At 37.7% G+C, this 19,016-nt stretch overlaps 1 protein-coding gene and 1 long non-coding RNA gene across 2 annotated transcripts; both read right to left on the reverse strand.

The window, feature by feature from the left end:
- Positions 1 to 1,680: 1,680 nt before the first annotated feature.
- On the reverse strand, positions 1,681 to 3,179 carry LOC115926762. Its single transcript, XR_004065253.1, has 2 exons — positions 3,084 to 3,179; positions 1,681 to 2,533 (listed from the first exon to the last, which is right to left on the reverse strand). It is a non-coding gene; the product is annotated as an uncharacterized LOC115926762 (long non-coding RNA).
- Positions 3,180 to 3,621: 442 nt separating this feature from the next.
- Positions 3,622 to 18,722, reverse strand: LOC592506 (vacuolar protein sorting-associated protein 33A). Its single transcript, XM_030992020.1, has 15 exons — positions 18,601 to 18,722; positions 17,025 to 17,090; positions 15,948 to 16,187; positions 14,843 to 14,947; positions 14,315 to 14,431; positions 13,585 to 13,759; positions 10,545 to 10,762; positions 9,882 to 9,972; positions 9,617 to 9,691; positions 8,802 to 8,881; positions 8,178 to 8,264; positions 7,090 to 7,221; positions 5,839 to 6,007; positions 4,628 to 4,744; positions 3,622 to 3,751 (listed from the first exon to the last, which is right to left on the reverse strand). The coding sequence occupies exons 1-15, from the start codon at positions 18,700 to 18,702 to the stop codon at positions 3,642 to 3,644; spliced, it is 1,884 nt and encodes a 627-aa protein (XP_030847880.1). The 5' UTR covers positions 18,703 to 18,722; the 3' UTR covers positions 3,622 to 3,641.
- Between the last annotated feature and the right edge of the window lie 294 nt (positions 18,723 to 19,016).

Raw genomic sequence — 19,016 nt, forward strand, 5'->3', positions numbered from 1 at the left:
AGGGAAATTGTAATATTTGATCAGTAAGGCTTCCCTTTCGCAATGATATGATTTTTGCATTAATTCAAAACACTTTTGATTCTTCGGGTGACTACTTTATGAATGCATACATTTAGGATAAAGGCTTAATTGTGGGACTAGGCTTTTGTGTGTCTGGGCTGAAGTGAACGTTTTTTCTCTTTTTCAACAACGGCGTTACATTTCTAAAATCCGAGTAAAAATGTTTTTTTGTTGAGTGCGAGTACAATTATGCAGCTACCTATAAAATGTTTCAAGCCAATGATTTAAGATGTATGTGCCTTCTTCTTCTCTCTCCCTGTGGTCTCTGTAAACTATATATTTTTTTAGATTTTGACACAATTCAAAGTTGTATGTTTGATATGCCATGATCTATTGAAGGGAAGTCCACCCTGATTGATTACGACTTAAAAATACATATATTTCTAATTTTAATCAGATTTGCTCCAAAAACACCTTTCACGTAACAGTATCCCATTTTTCTGCCTTTATTAAACCAACTAAATATCAGAGTTAACTTCCCTTTACCCCGGTAATATGAAAGTAGTTTTTAAACATGAATTTTAGTAATACGGTAGTGACTAAAGCCAGCACTTTCCCACTGTAATTGTTATAATCTTGGGACACTTGTAGATATTTGGTAATTTTGAGGAATATATTCTTATTTCTGCACTCTATTTTTGAGGTTTGAAGTACCTTTGTTGTTCTCTCTATGGTTCAATTTTTAAGTTCACTCCAGTAACTTGTCACTGCTTTCCTAAAGTAATACTCTGAATGACTTCTAATGTATATGTTCATAAACTTACTCTGGTGATTTGAGTATTGTAGTCTACATTTTTGTCTGTGTTTTGGGGTAAAATAGCTTCGTCTACAACAAGATGTGCATATAGTAACTGCAATATCAGGTTTTTACCACTTTCCATTACATTGAGACAATACTACATTGTACTAATTTAGATAATGTACCTGTATTATGTACATGTAGTAGACTATCATATATTATAGTTTATGTCAAATAGAGCAGGATATTAGATTTTGAGCAATTTGTATTAAAGTACATGTACATGTGAGGTTGTTATTGGAATGATTTTCCTCCAGAATAAATCCAGTACCGATTCTACTATGTAGAGAAGTGATAGTGAGCAGTGTTTCTTCTTACTATATATCCTCTAGTCACTCTCTTTCCTCTGTTCTTTATTCTTCTTTCTCCGCCATCTCTCTCTCTCTGTCTCCCTCTCTCTCTCTCTCTCCCTCTCTCTCTCTCTCTCCCTCTCTCTCTCTCTCTCCCTCTCTCTCGCTCTCCCTGTCTCTCTCTTTCTCTGTCTCTCTCTCCTTCCTCTCCTCTCCCTACCTCCTCTTTTCCCTTTTTCTCTCTCTCTCTTTCACTCTCTCTCTCTCGCTTTCTGTCGCTCTCTCTTTCTGTCACTCTTTCTCCCTCCTTCCCTTCCCTCATTTCTCTCCCTACCTCCTCCTTTTCCCTTTGTCTCTCTTTCTCTCTCTCCATCTCAATTTAAGTTTGACAGAAAAATTTGTTTCTATCATTACACTCAAAATATACAAGTATAAATAATGGTTCTTTCATGTATTCACAGCGCCCATTTAATTATGGGCCTTATATTCTCATGGAATCCATATTATAACAAAGAGTTGATAAACAGATCATTGATTAATAACATAGATGTATTGCACAATACGAACTTCAAAAAACTAGTACAGCTTAAACACTTTAACAACCAATGAATAATGTTTTTTGGAAAGGAGAGTTTGGCCAACTCGGTACGAATTGGACACAATATGGCGAATACTACTAATTTGGGCAAGCACAAAACAAAAGAATAGACTGCATGTTGTGACCAACTGAGACCAAGTTGGCCAAACTCTGCGTATAGATGGCTCTGACCGGTCATATGTGGATCAAATGCGCAAGATGACTGAAGCCATTCGAGTGAGGAAAATGGTGTGGAAAGTGTTCTTTCACATGGCCTACCCGTTTAATCTGTCTTCCTCTCTCTCTCCCCCCCCCCCTCCTACCCCTGTACAAGTAGCTATGCCACTGATGTTTTAACTCATAAATAACCAGATTACTAGAATCAAGCAGTCATCTTAGATGTACAGCTCTGCGTACACCAATTTGTTGAAACTGCACACACAAAAAGACTTCAGAAAATTAGACTTGGGGAGTGTAAATAACACAAAAATTAAATACATGCATTAAACTTTTGCAATATTAGACCATTCTTAAATTCACAAAAAACTTGAAAAAAAATTAAAGCAAGAGGTTCTGATTTTATAATAATCCTCAAAAATAGCATATCTAGTAATACATATATAGGGGAATAACAGAATGGAATGTTTACAGTCCAAATAATAATTATACAATCTTTAATTGATTTATTTGTGGCCTCTTAAGAAAGGTCATATGTCTTCAAAAGACAATTAACTCTTTACAGACATAAATTCATGCCAAGGTTCAAGAGAAAAATTATAAAATCACTTTCAATTATCACATAATTACCTTTAAAGGTACTATGTCCCATTTGCAGATCAAAAAAAATCAAAAGGTTAAATTCCAACGGCATTTGAAAGATAATACTAATTTAGAACTTCCCTAAAAAAGTGGGGCTTGAAAATGTCTTAAAGTGGGAAAATAATGACTATTTTTTGTCAAATCGATTTGGGAGCTATAGAGCCGATAAGTAATAACTTGATTTTCAGACCATTGTACCGAATGGTCATACGATTTATGCTGCGCAAAGATTCAATCAGTTTCATTTTGGCCATCACAAGAAGTGGGTTATTGATGTAGACAAATGCTCATGTACCCTTTACAGCTCATTATTATGTATGTTATTACCAAAGAAGAAAAAAAGCCAGTCAGTCACTCAATAGTGTCAGACAGGGAAGTCTAGCAAGTAAACGGGTTTCCTTGCATAATTTGAATATTTGGACACGGCTATAACATTTGAATTTCACAGATAGGACATAGAATCTAGTATACATGACATATTCATAATTTCTGCAAAGTTCTACAGAATTTGAGGTTGGCTGCAAAAGGGACAAAGTACCTTTAACACAGAGTTATAAATCTCTTGAAAATATCCCTTTATTTTAGGCACAACATGCACAACATCATTTATGTACATTCAAAGCCAGCATGTACATGTATACAACTTTGGATTTTGGGATTTGTCTTTTTTGCTCAAAGTCTGTAAAGAAAATACCAAAATAAGTAAACTTCTGTAAGTGTATGTTTGAGAAAAAATATACATACAATTCAATATTCCTTTATCAATATATGATGGCTGTTCAACAGTGACTTGACACGCATAAATACAAATGAAAATATGGTTCAATGACCTGTCATTAAAAAAAAGTAACAAGTTGATATACCAATAATAGTTGGGATTCTGCCTCATTTGACTGTAAGGGGCTGTCACTTCCTTACCATTGAAGAATAAAGTGCAAAAATACCTTAATCATTATAATTTAAGAGATATTATTCATGTTTTATTTGCATAATTCCTCTTGGTGTGTCATATAATGGAAGCGTATTTAGGTAAGTCAAGCGCCTTTCTGTCCATAAAAGGTAAATAAAAATAGAGCAAACCACAAATTATCCTAACTCATCTTTGTGGTGTAGTTTCTGTAGATGTCTGGGGCACTTCTAACATACTCTGTAACCAGTTGTGACCATTGATGATCTTTGTTGTAGCAATCACAAATTCAGTCGGAGCTGGAAAGATATAATAATAATGACAATTAGTTCATATTTTCCCAGGGTAGCCAATTTACTATTACCTGCTATCAGATAGAAGATATCCAAATCTGAATAGAATTTTGTGAGGTAATATACTGCTTTCCACAAATAATAAGTCGAACTTAGAGATAAGTTCAACTTAGGATCTTTGTGAAACACCCCCCTGGTCACTAACCTATAAGCAGGTCACCTTCCAGAAATATACACCCAAAATATTATCTGGGGCACAGGGTGTAATCTACAAGCAAGGAATTCATCTGTCATGAAATTAACAAGAAATCAATGAGCAGAGCGTCTTCCTACATTCCATCTGTCAATCAAAGAGTGATATTTACTATTCAAGCATGTTGAAATTTACGAGCAAACTCCTTCTACCTTCCTGTGAAATGTACACTAAATCTGTAAACAAGGAGGAATTTAGGTCACAGTGTGCCCTTAAACATTTGCTACCTATTGATACCGGAGTGTTGGCTCAGTCAGTAGAGCGTCCACCTCACAACCGGGAGGTCATGGGTTCGAACCCCGGCCGCGTCATACCAAAAGACATGAAAAGATGGGAGTTGTTGCTACCTTGTTTGGCGTTTAACAATAAGGAATAGAGCAACGTCGATCTGGCGCTGCTCAGTGGCTGCCGGGCTCACGATCAATTGGGCAAAAAGAATTTCCGTTTCGGTTTAATAAAATTTGGAGTGGACTATCAGGCTATTATTATTATTATACATTGTAAGTTGTAAACCGAGTAATATTATAGATATATTGACATCCTGCTAAGACCTGAGGTGTGTCGGGGCGGGCGGTGCGCCTGTTCACATATGGATAAACAGTTGAAGAGGGATATGTAAAGACACTTACCATCTTCCTGCTGTGAGAGGAACCTAAGAGCTGCAATCTCAGCGTACGTGACCCCGCCCAGGAAGTAGATCAGCGTGACCTTTGTGGAATCACCTTGGCTATCTCCTATCATAGGCCCTAGATACACGTTTGAAAAAGGAAACAACAAAAAATCAGTCAATTTTGTTCTGGGTATGCTTCGCTGAGACTTTGTCTGGCTTCACCAACTCCCTCATGTAGTTTTGGAGGAGAGCATCTCAAGACAAATTTTGTTTAAAAATCCTCAAAGCAAACAGATTTTTCAGTCTAATTCTAGGCAGGGCTTTATATTTACTGTTTTAAAGGGGTCAGGGGAGTGTTTCACAAAGACTAAGATCGACTCTAAGTTGGACTTAACTATGGCAGGCTCTTCATGCCACTAATTCCTCTAACCATTCCTAGCATTGGTTTCTCAAGGGACGTACAAATCAATGGTCACAAATCTACAGAATATACATTTTTTGATAATTCATTATTGAAGAACAAAATATTATCTAAAGATCATAATTGAAAGACCAATGGTGAGAGCAACCAGTACCAGTGGCAAGAATGGCCCACCATAGTTAAGTCCAACTTAGAGTCGATCTTAGTCTTTGTGAAACACTCCCCTGACCCCTTTAAAACAGTAAATATAAAGCCCTGCCTAGAATTAGACTGAAAAATCTGTTTGCTTTGAGGATTTTTAAACAAAATTTGTCTTGAGATGCTCTCCTCTTTTTGGTCTTGGTCTGTGAACCATCAATGTCAAGTCATGTTCACTTATGTGTAATACTCGATCACATATGGCACAAAAAGAACAACTAATTCAGTCCTGCTTTGTAGTTTATCTCAACCATGACAAGATTTTTTAAATACAAATACCAAAACATGAGAAAGTTCAGTTCTTTTACTTTTCTTCTGGAAATCTGTAGCAAGTACTTGTGTCTCTTCTATCGTAAGACCAGGAACTAGTCATAGGGCCATCATGTTTTATAAAACATGTTATCAATAACAAGTTACAGTAACTGTTCCAATATCCAAATTATGGCATTTGATTGGATGAGAGCAAATTTGTAATAGAAATTTATCATTTGATATTGATAACAAGTTTGATGTACCAGGGCCCATGCAGGACCTAATTTATACTACAACTCAATGTTGACAAGATTTTAAAATTACAAATAACCAAACATGGGAAAATTTAGAACTATTACTTTTCTTCTGCAGTCCTGTCGGAAGTACTTGTTTCTCTTCTATCGTAGGACCAGGAAGTAGTCTCAGGACCTCGTCTATACTACGCCATCCAGGCCTAGCCAAGAACTGGGCTAGCCTCACAGACAGAGGTGCATAGCCACTGAATACGTAGGATATATCTGTAGGGTTCTAGGATTGACAAAAGAGTATAAGATTAATCAAGGATAATTTAGAAAGTGCATGACCTTATGTCATGGGCGTCAATCCTTACGTAATACCTATTGTTCAGGGGGGATGAATGAATAGATCATCGCCCCCTGAACAATAGGTATTACGTAAGGATTGACGCCCATGCCTTATGTATATGCATATCAAATATAACTTAGTTAAATTAATGCAAGAATTTACAATTTGATTTCAGAAACACACCCATTTTTTAGTTTTGCAGGGTTTATCTGATTTACCTTTGAATTTTGAAAATACACTATGCCACTTCATTGTGTAAGGATACATATTTGTAGAAACCCTTTCTTTAACTTGGCACGAACATAATATTATCCAAGAGAAATTTACATGTACATGTGTACCATGTGTACATTCTTTGAAATCAGGAAGGGAGAATATACTAAAGCTTCTTTTTTTTTTTGTCAGTGCGATTTTATGATCTGAGGATTTAAAAAGAAGGTTGCATATTAAAGGTTTCACTAAAAGTGTGTAGATGCTAATACATGATCGCACATCAAATTTTCTATCCATACTTTTGAGTACACCAACATCAGACCATAATATTGAATTCGCTCTTTAATTGATCCTACACTCCTCAGGCAGGGAGTAAGGGAGGGAAGGAGGGGCATGGAGGGAGGCAGGAAGGGAGGAAAGGGGGAGGCAGAAAGGGAGGAAAGGGGAAGGCAGGGAGGGAGGAAAGGGGAAGGCAGGGAGGGAGCAAAGAGGAAGGCAGGGAGGGAGCAAAGAGGAAGGCAGGGAGGGAGCAAAGAGGAAGGCAGGGAGGGAGCAAAGAGGAAGGCAGGGAGGGAGCAAAGAGGAAGGCAGGGAGGGAGCAAAAGGGGTGGCAGGGAAGGAGCAAAGGGGAAGGCAGGGAGGGAGCAAAGAGGAAGGCAGGGAGGGAGCAAAGAGGAAGGCAGGGAGGGAGCAAAGAGGAAGGCAGGGAGGGAGCAAAAGGGGTAGCAGGGAAGGAGGGGGCACAGAGGGAGGCAGGGAGGGAGACAGAGAGGCATGAAAGATCAATGGATGAAAGGTAATCTTAGAAGTACCTGTTCGTTAACATCTTCCATGACTAGCTTCAGAGTCTTTCTAATGGTAGGGTAAGTCTTCTGTTCCTGGACTCGAAGCAAGCCTGCCCTCTCTAGCTGCTGCAGAGACAGGTTATTCTCAAACCCATACGTCTGTCATCAATAAAACACAAGGTTTAAATATTTTTAAAAGTGTCGTAAAATAATTTCCTTACTTTTGAAAAGTGTAATCCATAATATATACGATTTTCACTGGCAAACTACGTATAAACTGAAATACCTGGAAAATTTCATACTGGAATTGTACCTGACTTTTATCGTATTTACATGTTTACTCTGTTTTAGAATTCAAATGACTGATTGTAAGAATATAAGCCTTATGCTATGCTATTCTATAAGCCTTTTTACATTGTACTTGAAAACATGTTCAACTTATTTCTTGTTCTCTTTTCATCTTCATAATTTCTTTAATCTACAGTTGAGTATATTGCTATAGAAATTGCACAATTTACAGCTGCAAAACACTTTTATTATCAAGTTTTCATTCATTTCACTGACTTAACATGCCTTATTAATGTCAATCTAACCAGCAGTATCTCTCTCCTATACAGTAAATATCAATATATTTCCTTTTAAACCAATGTTTGCAACAAATTTCGCCAGAACAAATCAAAATATTTACCATGACATTTGTTTCATGTAATTATCATTCTATTAACTTAAAGCTGTAATACTTGTTTCCTGTTATAATCACAAATGATTCCTTTAAAACCATTGTTTGCAACAAAATTAGCCAGAACAAATCCAAAAAGTTTGTCAAAAGATTTAGTATATATATTCAACATTCTACTAAGCTGTAATATTTGCCTCATGTAATAATCACAAATAATTCTTTTAAAACCATTGTATGAAGGCAGAAAATGAGAGAACAAATCCAAATATTTGACGAGAGATTTATTATTTTCTACATTTTACTAGCTCTTATTTTTCCCTTCTGTTATAATCAAACATCTTTCCTTTGAAACCAATGTTTGCAATTTGCAATATATTTTGCCCAAACGTATCCAGAGATTTATCAAGAGCTTTCATATTTCCCATATCTTACCAACCTGTAATATTTCTTTCCTGTAGTAATCAAAGATCTTCGGCTTTAAACCATTGTTTGTGACAGACTGCATACAGAGAAGTCTCAGCACCTGAGGAGAAAAATCAGAATCATATCAATAACAGTGAGTAATGTGAGGCTATAAAAATGTTCTTAAATCAAAAATTTAATGAATGCATTAAATAATGAATAAATAGAAAAATATAAGCAGTAGGTTAGCTGAGGATATATAAGCCTTTTTTAAGTGAAAGGTAGGAAAAAGAGAAGAATACAAATAATGTAAAAATAAACATGAGGTTGATATTGACATAGAACATGTATATATCCATGAGTCTACTTGAATTGAGAACGAGAATGTACAGGTACAGAGGACGAAGAATAGGGGAGGGGATAGAAAAAGGCAGAGGAAGAGAAAGAGAAAAAGAGAGAGGGGTGAGAGGGTGTATACATGTTGTACATTAAGAGTATATAGAAATCCTTTACAATTATACAACAATGTCTCTGGGTGGTACAAACAAATGTTATACAAAGTTTGCTAACTTGTTACAAAGGGTTGAACGGAAGGTCCTAGTAATACAGTCATAATAAGCAGCCTGTGCAAGACAAAATATATTTCAACAACACTTACCTTTATCAAGGGTTCCTTTCTTGCAATGCAATCTTCTATGTGGCTGTTGATCTTATCCGTGTCAATGCCATTCATGAATTCTATGAAAGAGTAGGAAAGTTTTAAACTTGTTTTAAATCTTATATGATGACCTTCATGAAAGTGGACTAACAAAAAATGCTGGCAATATGACTTAATAAACATGCTTCTACCTGTATATCTACACAGTGTTGGAAAGTAGGAAAGATTTAAATTTGTTTTAAATCTTGCATGACAACCTTCAACAAAAGTGGACTAACATGCTGCTACTTGTAGCTCGCACTGTGTAACAAAGATTGTGCCCGAATGCTTTTTCTAAATCATACTGCTCATAGAATACAGCTATAAATTGCATTGAATTGAGCAGCTAAGACACAGACTAACATAGTGGCACACCATGCTATTCCATTATTAGCGTTCAGTGCGTAATGTTATTCCCCCCCCAAAAAAAAAAATTAATGTTACGTAAGGCAAATTTTAAGACAAGTTTGTGTACAATTGCTACCACATGTGTCATATATATTTTGCATTGTATTCTTCAGACAAATAAAATTATTATCAATTTCAACAAGAGTAACACTTAAATATACCAGGGCCCCCCAACTAAAGTTACCATTAATACCGACTTTGCCAACATATTAACTTCCATGGCAACATCACTCAACAGCCGATCAAATCACGTTTTCCATCGAAGTAACCATTGAAGTAGCCATTAATGGCAAATTGACCATCGATGCTAAGTTCTATGCAACGTGGGCCCTGGTAGCTGATATATTTGAACTTTGACCTGAACTGACCTTGTTGTGTCTGTAATGAATCCATGAAGCTCTCCTTGTCTGTTCTTTCTTTGATCAGTTCTGCAATGGATGTATCTAATGGAAACAGAGCAGTCATTGTATTCAAGTTCTAGATTCATAAGGAGTATGTCACAGTGACACTGAATAAAAATGAAGACAAAATGGAATGACCCACCTGTCACATCATACCTACTTTTTACAATATTGATCAAGAAAGTTTATGATGATTCAATCCTTCAAGCGAATCGTGTTTCATTGTACTCACGTGTAGCTAGAGACATCTTTGCTGCCTGTATGTGATGTAACTTTGAGACAAACTGCCTGATTGCTGACACCGATTTAGCATCTTTACGTTCCTGTTGGGAAAGGCAGCCATATAAAACATAAATTATTCTTTCAAGGAAATTTTTTTACCAGATTGAACATAATCCTATTCCAAGATATTAATTGAATGCTGCGGCTCATTCAAATACAGTGTTGCCCATATAGTTGGAATAAATTTCATTTACCTCTTTTCATGAGATGATATGATTCATTCTTGAAAGATAAAGTCTTCTCAGAACTTAATAGATCAATCTCTATGACTTTTTAATAGATTGATCAATAAAGTTCTAAGAAATAAACTTGATCTATCAGTAATAAACTATAAAGCCCCCCCCCCCTCCTCCCTTTGAAGCCCCACTGCACTACTTATAGCAACTTAAGCACTCTATATAGCAAACAATGCCTAATCAGTGCCTGTTGGTCCCCCATGATTCCCTTTTTCTTATGTTAAATGAGAGCTGATTTGATGAGATAACCACCTGTCAGTTACCTTGCAGGGAGGTCTAATCCCCCTGGCCAAACTAGTGCAGATGGGCGAACGGGTTAACACAGAGTTAACACCCTTCTTGCTCATAAAAAAAACAACTTATGGTATTTGACTGACCTCATATTGAGCTGAGAGGATCTTGGCCCTACGGCTGAGTTCTGGTCCAACTGCATGGAAGTTCCTATCCCTGATGACCGAGAAGAGCTCATCAGCAGAGTTGAGTTGGACCTTCTTGGGTTCTGTTGGGAGATCCTGTTGCTGTTGCTGTTGCTGTTGACCCTGCTTAGGGTCATCGTCTTTCTTGGCGAATTTCTCTGGTGGCAGTTTGACCGTTGCTGAAGAGATAAGTATAAAGCCTTGTTAACATATGCAGCAGTAAACTGTCAGGTTTATTTTTCTTATGATGACATAAAGTGTAATATGCTTCTCATTTCTGTATCTTATAACACAGACAAAAAGTGAGTACCGGTAAACATAGGATCTTCGGTTGGCATTCTAAAAGAGTCCCTTTAAAGTATTGGGAGCCCCAAATTTGCCAAAATTTTGATGGCAAAATTTCACTTAAATTGTATCATAATGTGAAAGAGAATGTCATTCAAGATACACTTCTACAAAGATTTCCCCCCAAAAAATGTGTTTGAAGACAAATATTGATAAATGGGATACGTAATTTAGGTTTTCCGTTGTATACAGAAAACCTAAATTTGTATTCTTTCATCAATATTCGACTTCAAACACATTTGTTTTGAAAATCCTAGCAGAAATGTGTCTTAAATGACATCCTTTTTCACATTATGATACTTTAGTAAAACGAGAGTTGAGAAACGAAGGAAGGGGCTCACGCGATGAATGTACGGAGGCTTGAAGGCGGAGATGCAGCTTCGTATTCGTGGCTGAAGAGCGGTGAAGGATCTCGACGCTGACGCTCGTGATAAAGATGTGGTTGAAGCTCTCAGGCGAGAAGAGAAGAGAAGAGATGTGTGACGCTCGATGACGAAACAGTGAGTCGTTTGATGTCGGAGGCCAAAGTGGAAAATGCAGACATCAAAGCCGGTAGTGGTGCTGAGCAGTGAGTCGCTCGATTGATGAGCCGAACTTGGATGATGAATGTTTAGATGAGCTGCGGTGAGTCGAGCTCATGTGGGTGAAGGACTACCGGTGAAGAAACTGGCAGCTCCCAGCGGATAACCAAGCACCATATATGTCGGAACTAGATTTAACTGTTCCACTGGAAGACTGCAGCCCGATGAACACGGCAGAGAAAGTGAAGATATGTGCCGATAGAAATGATAGGCACAGTAGAAACAAGCCCGGAGAAGAAATCATGCAGAAACGTGTTGACTCAACTGAGATGTAAGCAGGAGTTGTTGACTCGACCGAGGTGTAAGCGGGAGTGAAGAAAACCTCGTGGTGATGAAAATACGCGGGTGAACGATGCGCGGAACCACGATGCTCGATTGGAAGGAAAAACACACGTGGTCCGAATAATGAATATAAATAAATACCGTGATGGAAAAATACAGGAGACATGAATGTAGGTGAAAGTAGGGCTAATGTAAGAGCCGCTACATTACTCCCCTGCCAGAATTGAAGCTGTGTATGCAATACACAGATGAGAGGCGAAAAAGATATAAATGAGCAAAGTACAAAATGTCACAAGAATCAATGGCTGATAAAAATGTAAAAGTGCACGTATTGTATAGTGTATGCAGTAATTTACAACAGCCTAAGAAATGTACAAGCATGGCATGTTGAAAGAATGTAATACAACAAGCATGGTATGCGAAAGGCTGTTTAGTTGCCATAAACAGACAGTAATGAATGACATGGTATGCATCGAATAAACGTGTATAAATGCAAGAGCATAAAAAACATTCGATACATAATCTAGAATGAAGACATTTTATAAAAAATTGCTAAGTCCAAAAAGTCAGGGAATAATAAAATCGTACAACCAAGCTTCCAAGTAAACGCGGGGTCACCAATGTAGAGATAAAATTGGTGAATGTACTACATCATGACATAAAATGGTAAATGGACATTATTGAATGAAATGTACATAAATGAATGAAAGCTTACGACAGAATAGAAATGAGGTTGAAAGTCCAATGAAGATGAAGAGAGTTGAGAACGAAGGAAGGGGCTCACGCGATGAAATGTGCGGAGGCTTGATGGCGGAAACGCGACTTCGTTGACGTGGTTGAAGAACCGTGAAGAAAGCGATGTCGTCGCCGACGCTCGTGATGATGCAGAATGTAGATGGAGCTCTCGGGCGAGAATAGAAGAGAAGAGAAGAGATGTGTGGCGCTCGATGACGAAAGCAGTGAGTCGCTTGATGTCGGAGGCCAAAGAAGAAAATGCAGACATCAAAGCCGGTAGTGGTGCTGAGCAGTGAGTCGCTCGATTGATGAGCCGAACTTGGATGATGAATGTTTAGATGAGCTGCGGTGAGTCGAGCTCATGTGGGTGAAGGACTACCGGTGAAGAAACTGGCAGCTCCCAGCGGATAACCAAGCACCATATATGTCGGAACTAGATTTAACTGTTCCACTGGAAGACTGCAGCCCGATGAACACGGCAGAGAAAGTGAAGATATGTGCCGATAGAAATGATAGGCACAGTAGAAACAAGCCCGGAGAAGAAATCATGTAGAAACGTGTTGACTCAACTGAGATGTAAGCAGGAGTTGTTGACTCGACCGAGGTGTAAGCGGGAGTGAAGAAAACCTCGTGGTGATGAAAATACGCGGGTGAACGATGCGCGGAACCACGATGCTCGATTGGAAGGAAAAACACACGTGGTCCGAATAATGAATATAAATAAATACCGTGATGGAAAAATACAGGAGACATGAATGTAGGTGAAAGTAGGGCTAATGTAAGAGCCGCTACAATACAATTTAAGTGAAATTTTGCCATCAATTTTTGGGGCTTTAACACGTACAAAACCGCAGCGGTTTACTGCATCACATCTGGACAAGCCTTAAGATCACGAGAACGGGACGTACAGACAGACGAACATACCAATGGACTGATGGACGGACGAACGTACAGATGGTCCGACGGACGGACAACAAGAAAACATGCCTCCGGCTACTTTGAGGTATAAAAATCAAAAAGCACATATTGCAAATTATCTGAAAAATATATTTTTTTACCATTTGTGATGCCATAGATTTCATCGATGAGGCCCTCGTAGGTGAGTTGTGTCATGAGAGGGGTCAAGAGGTCAACATTACGATCAATGAGAAGCAAGCAATCAATCTGAGGTGAGATGAGTCGTTCTGTACCAGCCATCTCTCGTCTCATTCTCATTATCATGTCTGTCACTTGCTGCAAGTCAAAATTAAATTAAAAATACACACTATTGTCAATTGCATCAATGAGTACTTATAAATGAAAAGTATATATCAAGTGCTTTTGTGAGTTCTGTCATTATGTATAGTTTTTAGAAGATAACCATGCTAAAACTCCAGAAATTAAAGCCCCACTGCATTACTTATAGCTACTTGCGCCCTCTATATATAGCAAACAATGCCTAATCGGTGACCATTGGTCCCCCATGGTCCCCTTTTTCTTATGTTAATAGAGTCAGCGACCAGCAGGGAGGTCTAATCCCTCCTGGCCAAACTAGTGCAGTGGGGCTTTAAATTATACCAAGATAGCATCACAATGGTATAGAATATCAGACTCCCAAAGTTTGCTCTATCAACTACCATGTCATGGCCTTATGATATAGAGTTTGAAAATGCAAATTCGACCAGCACGGCTAAAAACTATTGCCCAAAGGTGATCTCGAAACTGTGCTGTGTCCCTGAGACAAAGTTTTCATGCCGACAGTTCTGACCAATCAAATGCTGGGAATCTTGATGTGTCTTAGGTACTCACCCTTGAACACTCTCCTTTGCCATATATATTTGGGATGATGCCATATAAAGCCTGTAGCTTCATCAATGATTTAGCCACATGGAACATGCAGGTGGGATCTCCCTGAAGGTAACAGTCCTATAAACAAGACAAAAAATACAAGAATCTTTAAAGTAGATTATGATTGAAGAAGACAAAAATCTTCACCTAAAAACAACTAACTTTAAATAATTTTAGGTAAAGATTTCTGGTAAGTTTCTTTCTTGTTCTGTTTTTCATTGTTTTGTTTTGCCTGGTGTTTTGTGTTTTGTTTTTTGTTTTTGTTTTCTTTACTTACTTTTGCTATACTGTTTTTATTTGTTTGATATGTTCTGTTTTTATTGTTGTTGTTTGTTTCTATAATTTATGTCCAGGTTTTCATTCTGGATCAAATACAGGCAGCATACTCAATCATCTCTGAATTTATGGATTCAGTAATTGACCACCTTGAAAAATTGTGTGATGTCTCTGGCTTAATTAGAAGAAGAACAGAAAAGTGAATATACAAACCTTGAAGGCAGAGTCTGACTCCATAGACAAGATATCACTATCAAAGGGCAAGAGATCCAGATTATACTCCCCTACTGTGTTCAGTGTTCCATATACTCCAAGCTCCTGCAACCATAAATCACATCGTTTCTCAGAAGTAAGTGAAAAATCTACTAGGATGTGGATTCCTTTTTAAAGGATCACATGAGCATGAATATATTTGAATTATCACCGGTTCATACAATTGTACATGTGCTTCCAATGATCTGCGCCCCGTCTTACTAAGAGTTGGTATTGATCGCAAAGTATTTGTGATTGACATCAAGAGCAACTAAGTACAAAACAGATAGGAGACTGCAAACTTGCGATTGATTGGAGGACTTGCGACTGGTCCAGATCAATCGCAACTCTGTATAAGAGGGGGCCCAGATCTGACACTTGCTCTGGTGACAATTGCTCCAGATTATAATTCATTGAAGGTATAGGGGGTTAGGGTTAGGGTTGCTTTCATATGAACATGATATGTCCAGGATTATAATTCAAATTGCTCGTTATACATATTCATGACATTGTACTTACGGTAGACTCCCCAATTTTAGGCCACTTTAAGCTCTTGTTCAAAATCGGTTTCAGAAAGGAAGTTACATGTAGTCTGAGGTAAAAATTGAGATCTAATTGAGGTCCAAGTTTTATATGTTAAACATGATTTTAGACGAGGGGTAGGATTAAAGTGTATTGGTAAAATACAGGCCTGAAGCTCTAATCCCCCTTTGGCACATATGGACTCTAACAAGTAGTGCAGTAGTCAAACGTTTAACCGTCCGGTATCCGACCGCCCATGGCAGATTCCGTTTTCAATTGGACGGTTTTGTTTTCCTGTTACATGTAAGTACCACTTTGGTATGGGTTGCGGCATCCAAATACACACAGTGATATTCATTATTTCATGTTTGTGATGTCATTCGCCTTGCCGCCCTAATTCCATGATTTTCCATCACTCTTTTTTTCCCTTCATTTTCCATGACTTTCCTTGACTTTTCAAGAGACTATTTTTTCCATGACTTTCCATGTTTTCCATTACAAAGTCTGAGATCATTGGCATAATTTTTAATGTCTGCAAACTTACCGTCAGTTTTCTCTCACACAGAAGACTCTTCCTTGGCACAAAGTAAATGTGGAATTCTTTGCGAAAACGTCCAGGATTTTCCTCAGCCTTGCGGATATTATCTGCCACAATGGTCATCAGCTCCAAGCGAGGTCGCACAATGAAGATGACATTTTGGATATTTCCGCCAGCACCACTGGACGTGCTTTTGAGAGGTAGATGGCCCGGTCGGAGGGGGAACATACGGTCGACTTCATGCTCCTGAAAAATAACACAATTGTAATCATTAATATTTTTAAAGAGAGCATCTTCTTTCTTCTTTTTTGTTATTACTGTGCTGACATGCATGTACTTTAAGGAAAGTTCCAAGTATTAAACATTAAGTATATTGGAATAAAAGAAGAATGAAACTAGACAATGAAAAGAAAGTTTGGGATACTGCAAGATTTGAAGACAACAGAAACTGGCAACTTTATTATTAAGATTCCATTTTTTAGCAGAGAGAAAGAGAGAGGGTTTTTAATTGACTAGAAAGGATTGACTTATCATAATTTCATAGCAGACAATGGCTAATCTTTTACAAAGAAAATGAAATCAAACAGACTACACAATCAGTATACAATATTGGTTGGTTGCTTTTTACCTGGCTGCTAAGAAAGCATGCGTATGTTTGTATTAAAGTGACCAGGGGACCGATGACTTTAAGTCCTCTCTGAAGAACTTGGGACTAAAATGGGGATCAACTTAATGCTTTACCAAAAGGCACTTGTGCATCGACTTTGTTTCAAACCCGGGACCTCCCGGTTACGAGACCACTACTCCATCACGCCTCCTTACGCACATCATGTACAAATAAGCTAAAAAATAAACTAGTTTGATACAAAAACAAGTGTTTGAGAACTTTGAGTAGTGTGAAAACGGAGTAATGGGCCAAATGCTTAACATGAAACAGTTGAGATGGAGAGATTGAAGGAGGGAGGGAGGGATGGGCAAGGAAAAGATGAAAGGGGGATGCTCACCAGCAATTTTTTTTAAAATTATGTACCCACTTTGTTATTACATTCAGTACAAGTTATTGTAACTTTATATTGAACTTACCTTCAACAAGGAATATTCAGCTATGAGTCCAATTGGTCCTGTAAGAAAGTCATCCCAGACCACTGCCTAAGAATGACAACAAAATATTAAGTAGAAATGTAGCAGACAACATTATGTAAAGGATAACATATACAATGGCACCTTAATCATCTAGATACTAAAAAGTGGCATTCCAATGATCTATACAAGTTTTTCCACAACAGCATATTTGGAAGGGGTTATGGGTTGATTTTTTTACAGTCCGTGTAAAGTGTATTATCAAGTCAAATCTTTGCAAAGCAAAAACAGTTTTTTTTTTGTATACTGCGTCTTGAGCCAGAACCAACACAGCAAGCTCTTATATATATATGTACATGTAGTTGTAAGAGCCTATATAAGAGGTCAGCGTTTTTTAATGTAAATCACGCTTTAACTGCATCATTAAGAAAACAATCGCCATATCATTCTATAATTATCAAAATCTGATATGTTTCCTTAAATTCTTGACCAATTTCAGAGTACTCTGTATATGAAAAGAAAGAAGTGTTCACTAGGCTACCACTAGCCAACTTCGAAGCCAGTGTGTGATGTTTGTCTGGTGCAGGAAGAGGTGATTTTGGACGCAATTTTGGTTTTGTTTACTGCTTCCACTTCCTGCAGGGGTGCCAATATTATCAATATCATATTTCACATTTATCACCTGGCCCTTGAGGCTAGATCACGCCACAAATCACCATGCTACAAGTTTACAACAACAAGCATTCCTGTTTTGTTTTACTTTGAAAGAAAAAGAAATAACATTTATTGAAATATGACAGTTCATAATTTCTTTGTTTATAATAATATGCAATTTGAACTGCTAGAAGTAGATAGAACAAAGACTGAACCCCTGCTAAATTGAAAGAGGGTGAAAATTGTAAAGTTAATAATATGCTTGCAACTACGGCCACATGAAGATAATTTCCCTAGTCCGGGCCGTGACTAGACTAGAGTAGAGGAGGGAAAATGTTGCTTTCACTATTAAACTTCACATTCACTAGACACTAGGTCTACTCTAGGCCTACAGACACAGTGTGTATGAAGAACATGTATGAAAGTCTGGAGAGTGAAAACAAGACAATGACTGCATACTGTCTGACATAGTCTACTGTATACAATTACAATTTACAAACTCAAAGACTGGCGTAAATTAAATATTCATAATTAATTAAACAAAACACAACTAAAAACTAACAACAACATGGGAGGATATTCAATAAAGTTACGTTGATTCTAATTTCTAGTTGATCAAGTTATTTTTTCATCATAATTAATACTAGACTATAGACTCTAGTAGTAGATCTAGTACATATCTAACTCCAAGGGGCTCTAGCTCTAGCTCCGAGCTCCGACGCCGATGCCCCTGGCCTAGAGCAGTGGAGCTCCCTGGAGTTAGTACATTTCGTGTTAATCATAATGTTAAGCACGTAACATGCATACGCCCACTTTCTGCTTCGATCGAAATTAAATTTGTCTCACTCTCAGGCGGTAGATCACGGTCATATTCTAAGCCGATTCTTTTTTATCAAATAAAAAGAAAATATATCATCAAACTAACCTTACTCCCTATGCATTTGTCTAGGCAATCTAATAGTTCTCTTCTTGCGACTTCTCTCCAAAATGCTAGATTCACGCGTCCACTTACAAGATGTGTGGCCATTTTTCCAGAATTTTGACTTTTACGTAGAGGTCTATAAGACTTCTTCGTCCAGCTAGCTTCAAAGCAAAGATTGGTTACTCCTGAATAAAGCACATAGGCGTATTGTAGTACACAGACGTCATGTGCAAGAATACAAGCATAAATATTCTTAGATGAAGACTTATGTTGGACAGTATCAAAAAGGAAAAATATTCATGTATATGATGGTTAGTCCTATTTGTTGAATATTCCACGTGTCTCGCTTCTCCTTTGCTTCACACACAGTACAGCAATCTACGCCTATCGAGCGTACTACGGAAGTAAGTCAAAGTAAC

Source organism: Strongylocentrotus purpuratus, unplaced genomic scaffold (genome assembly GCF_000002235.5).
Source record: "Strongylocentrotus purpuratus isolate Spur 01 unplaced genomic scaffold, Spur_5.0 spur5_scaffold_2, whole genome shotgun sequence".
In the NCBI taxonomy this organism is placed as follows: Eukaryota; Metazoa; Echinodermata; class Echinoidea; order Camarodonta; family Strongylocentrotidae; genus Strongylocentrotus; species Strongylocentrotus purpuratus.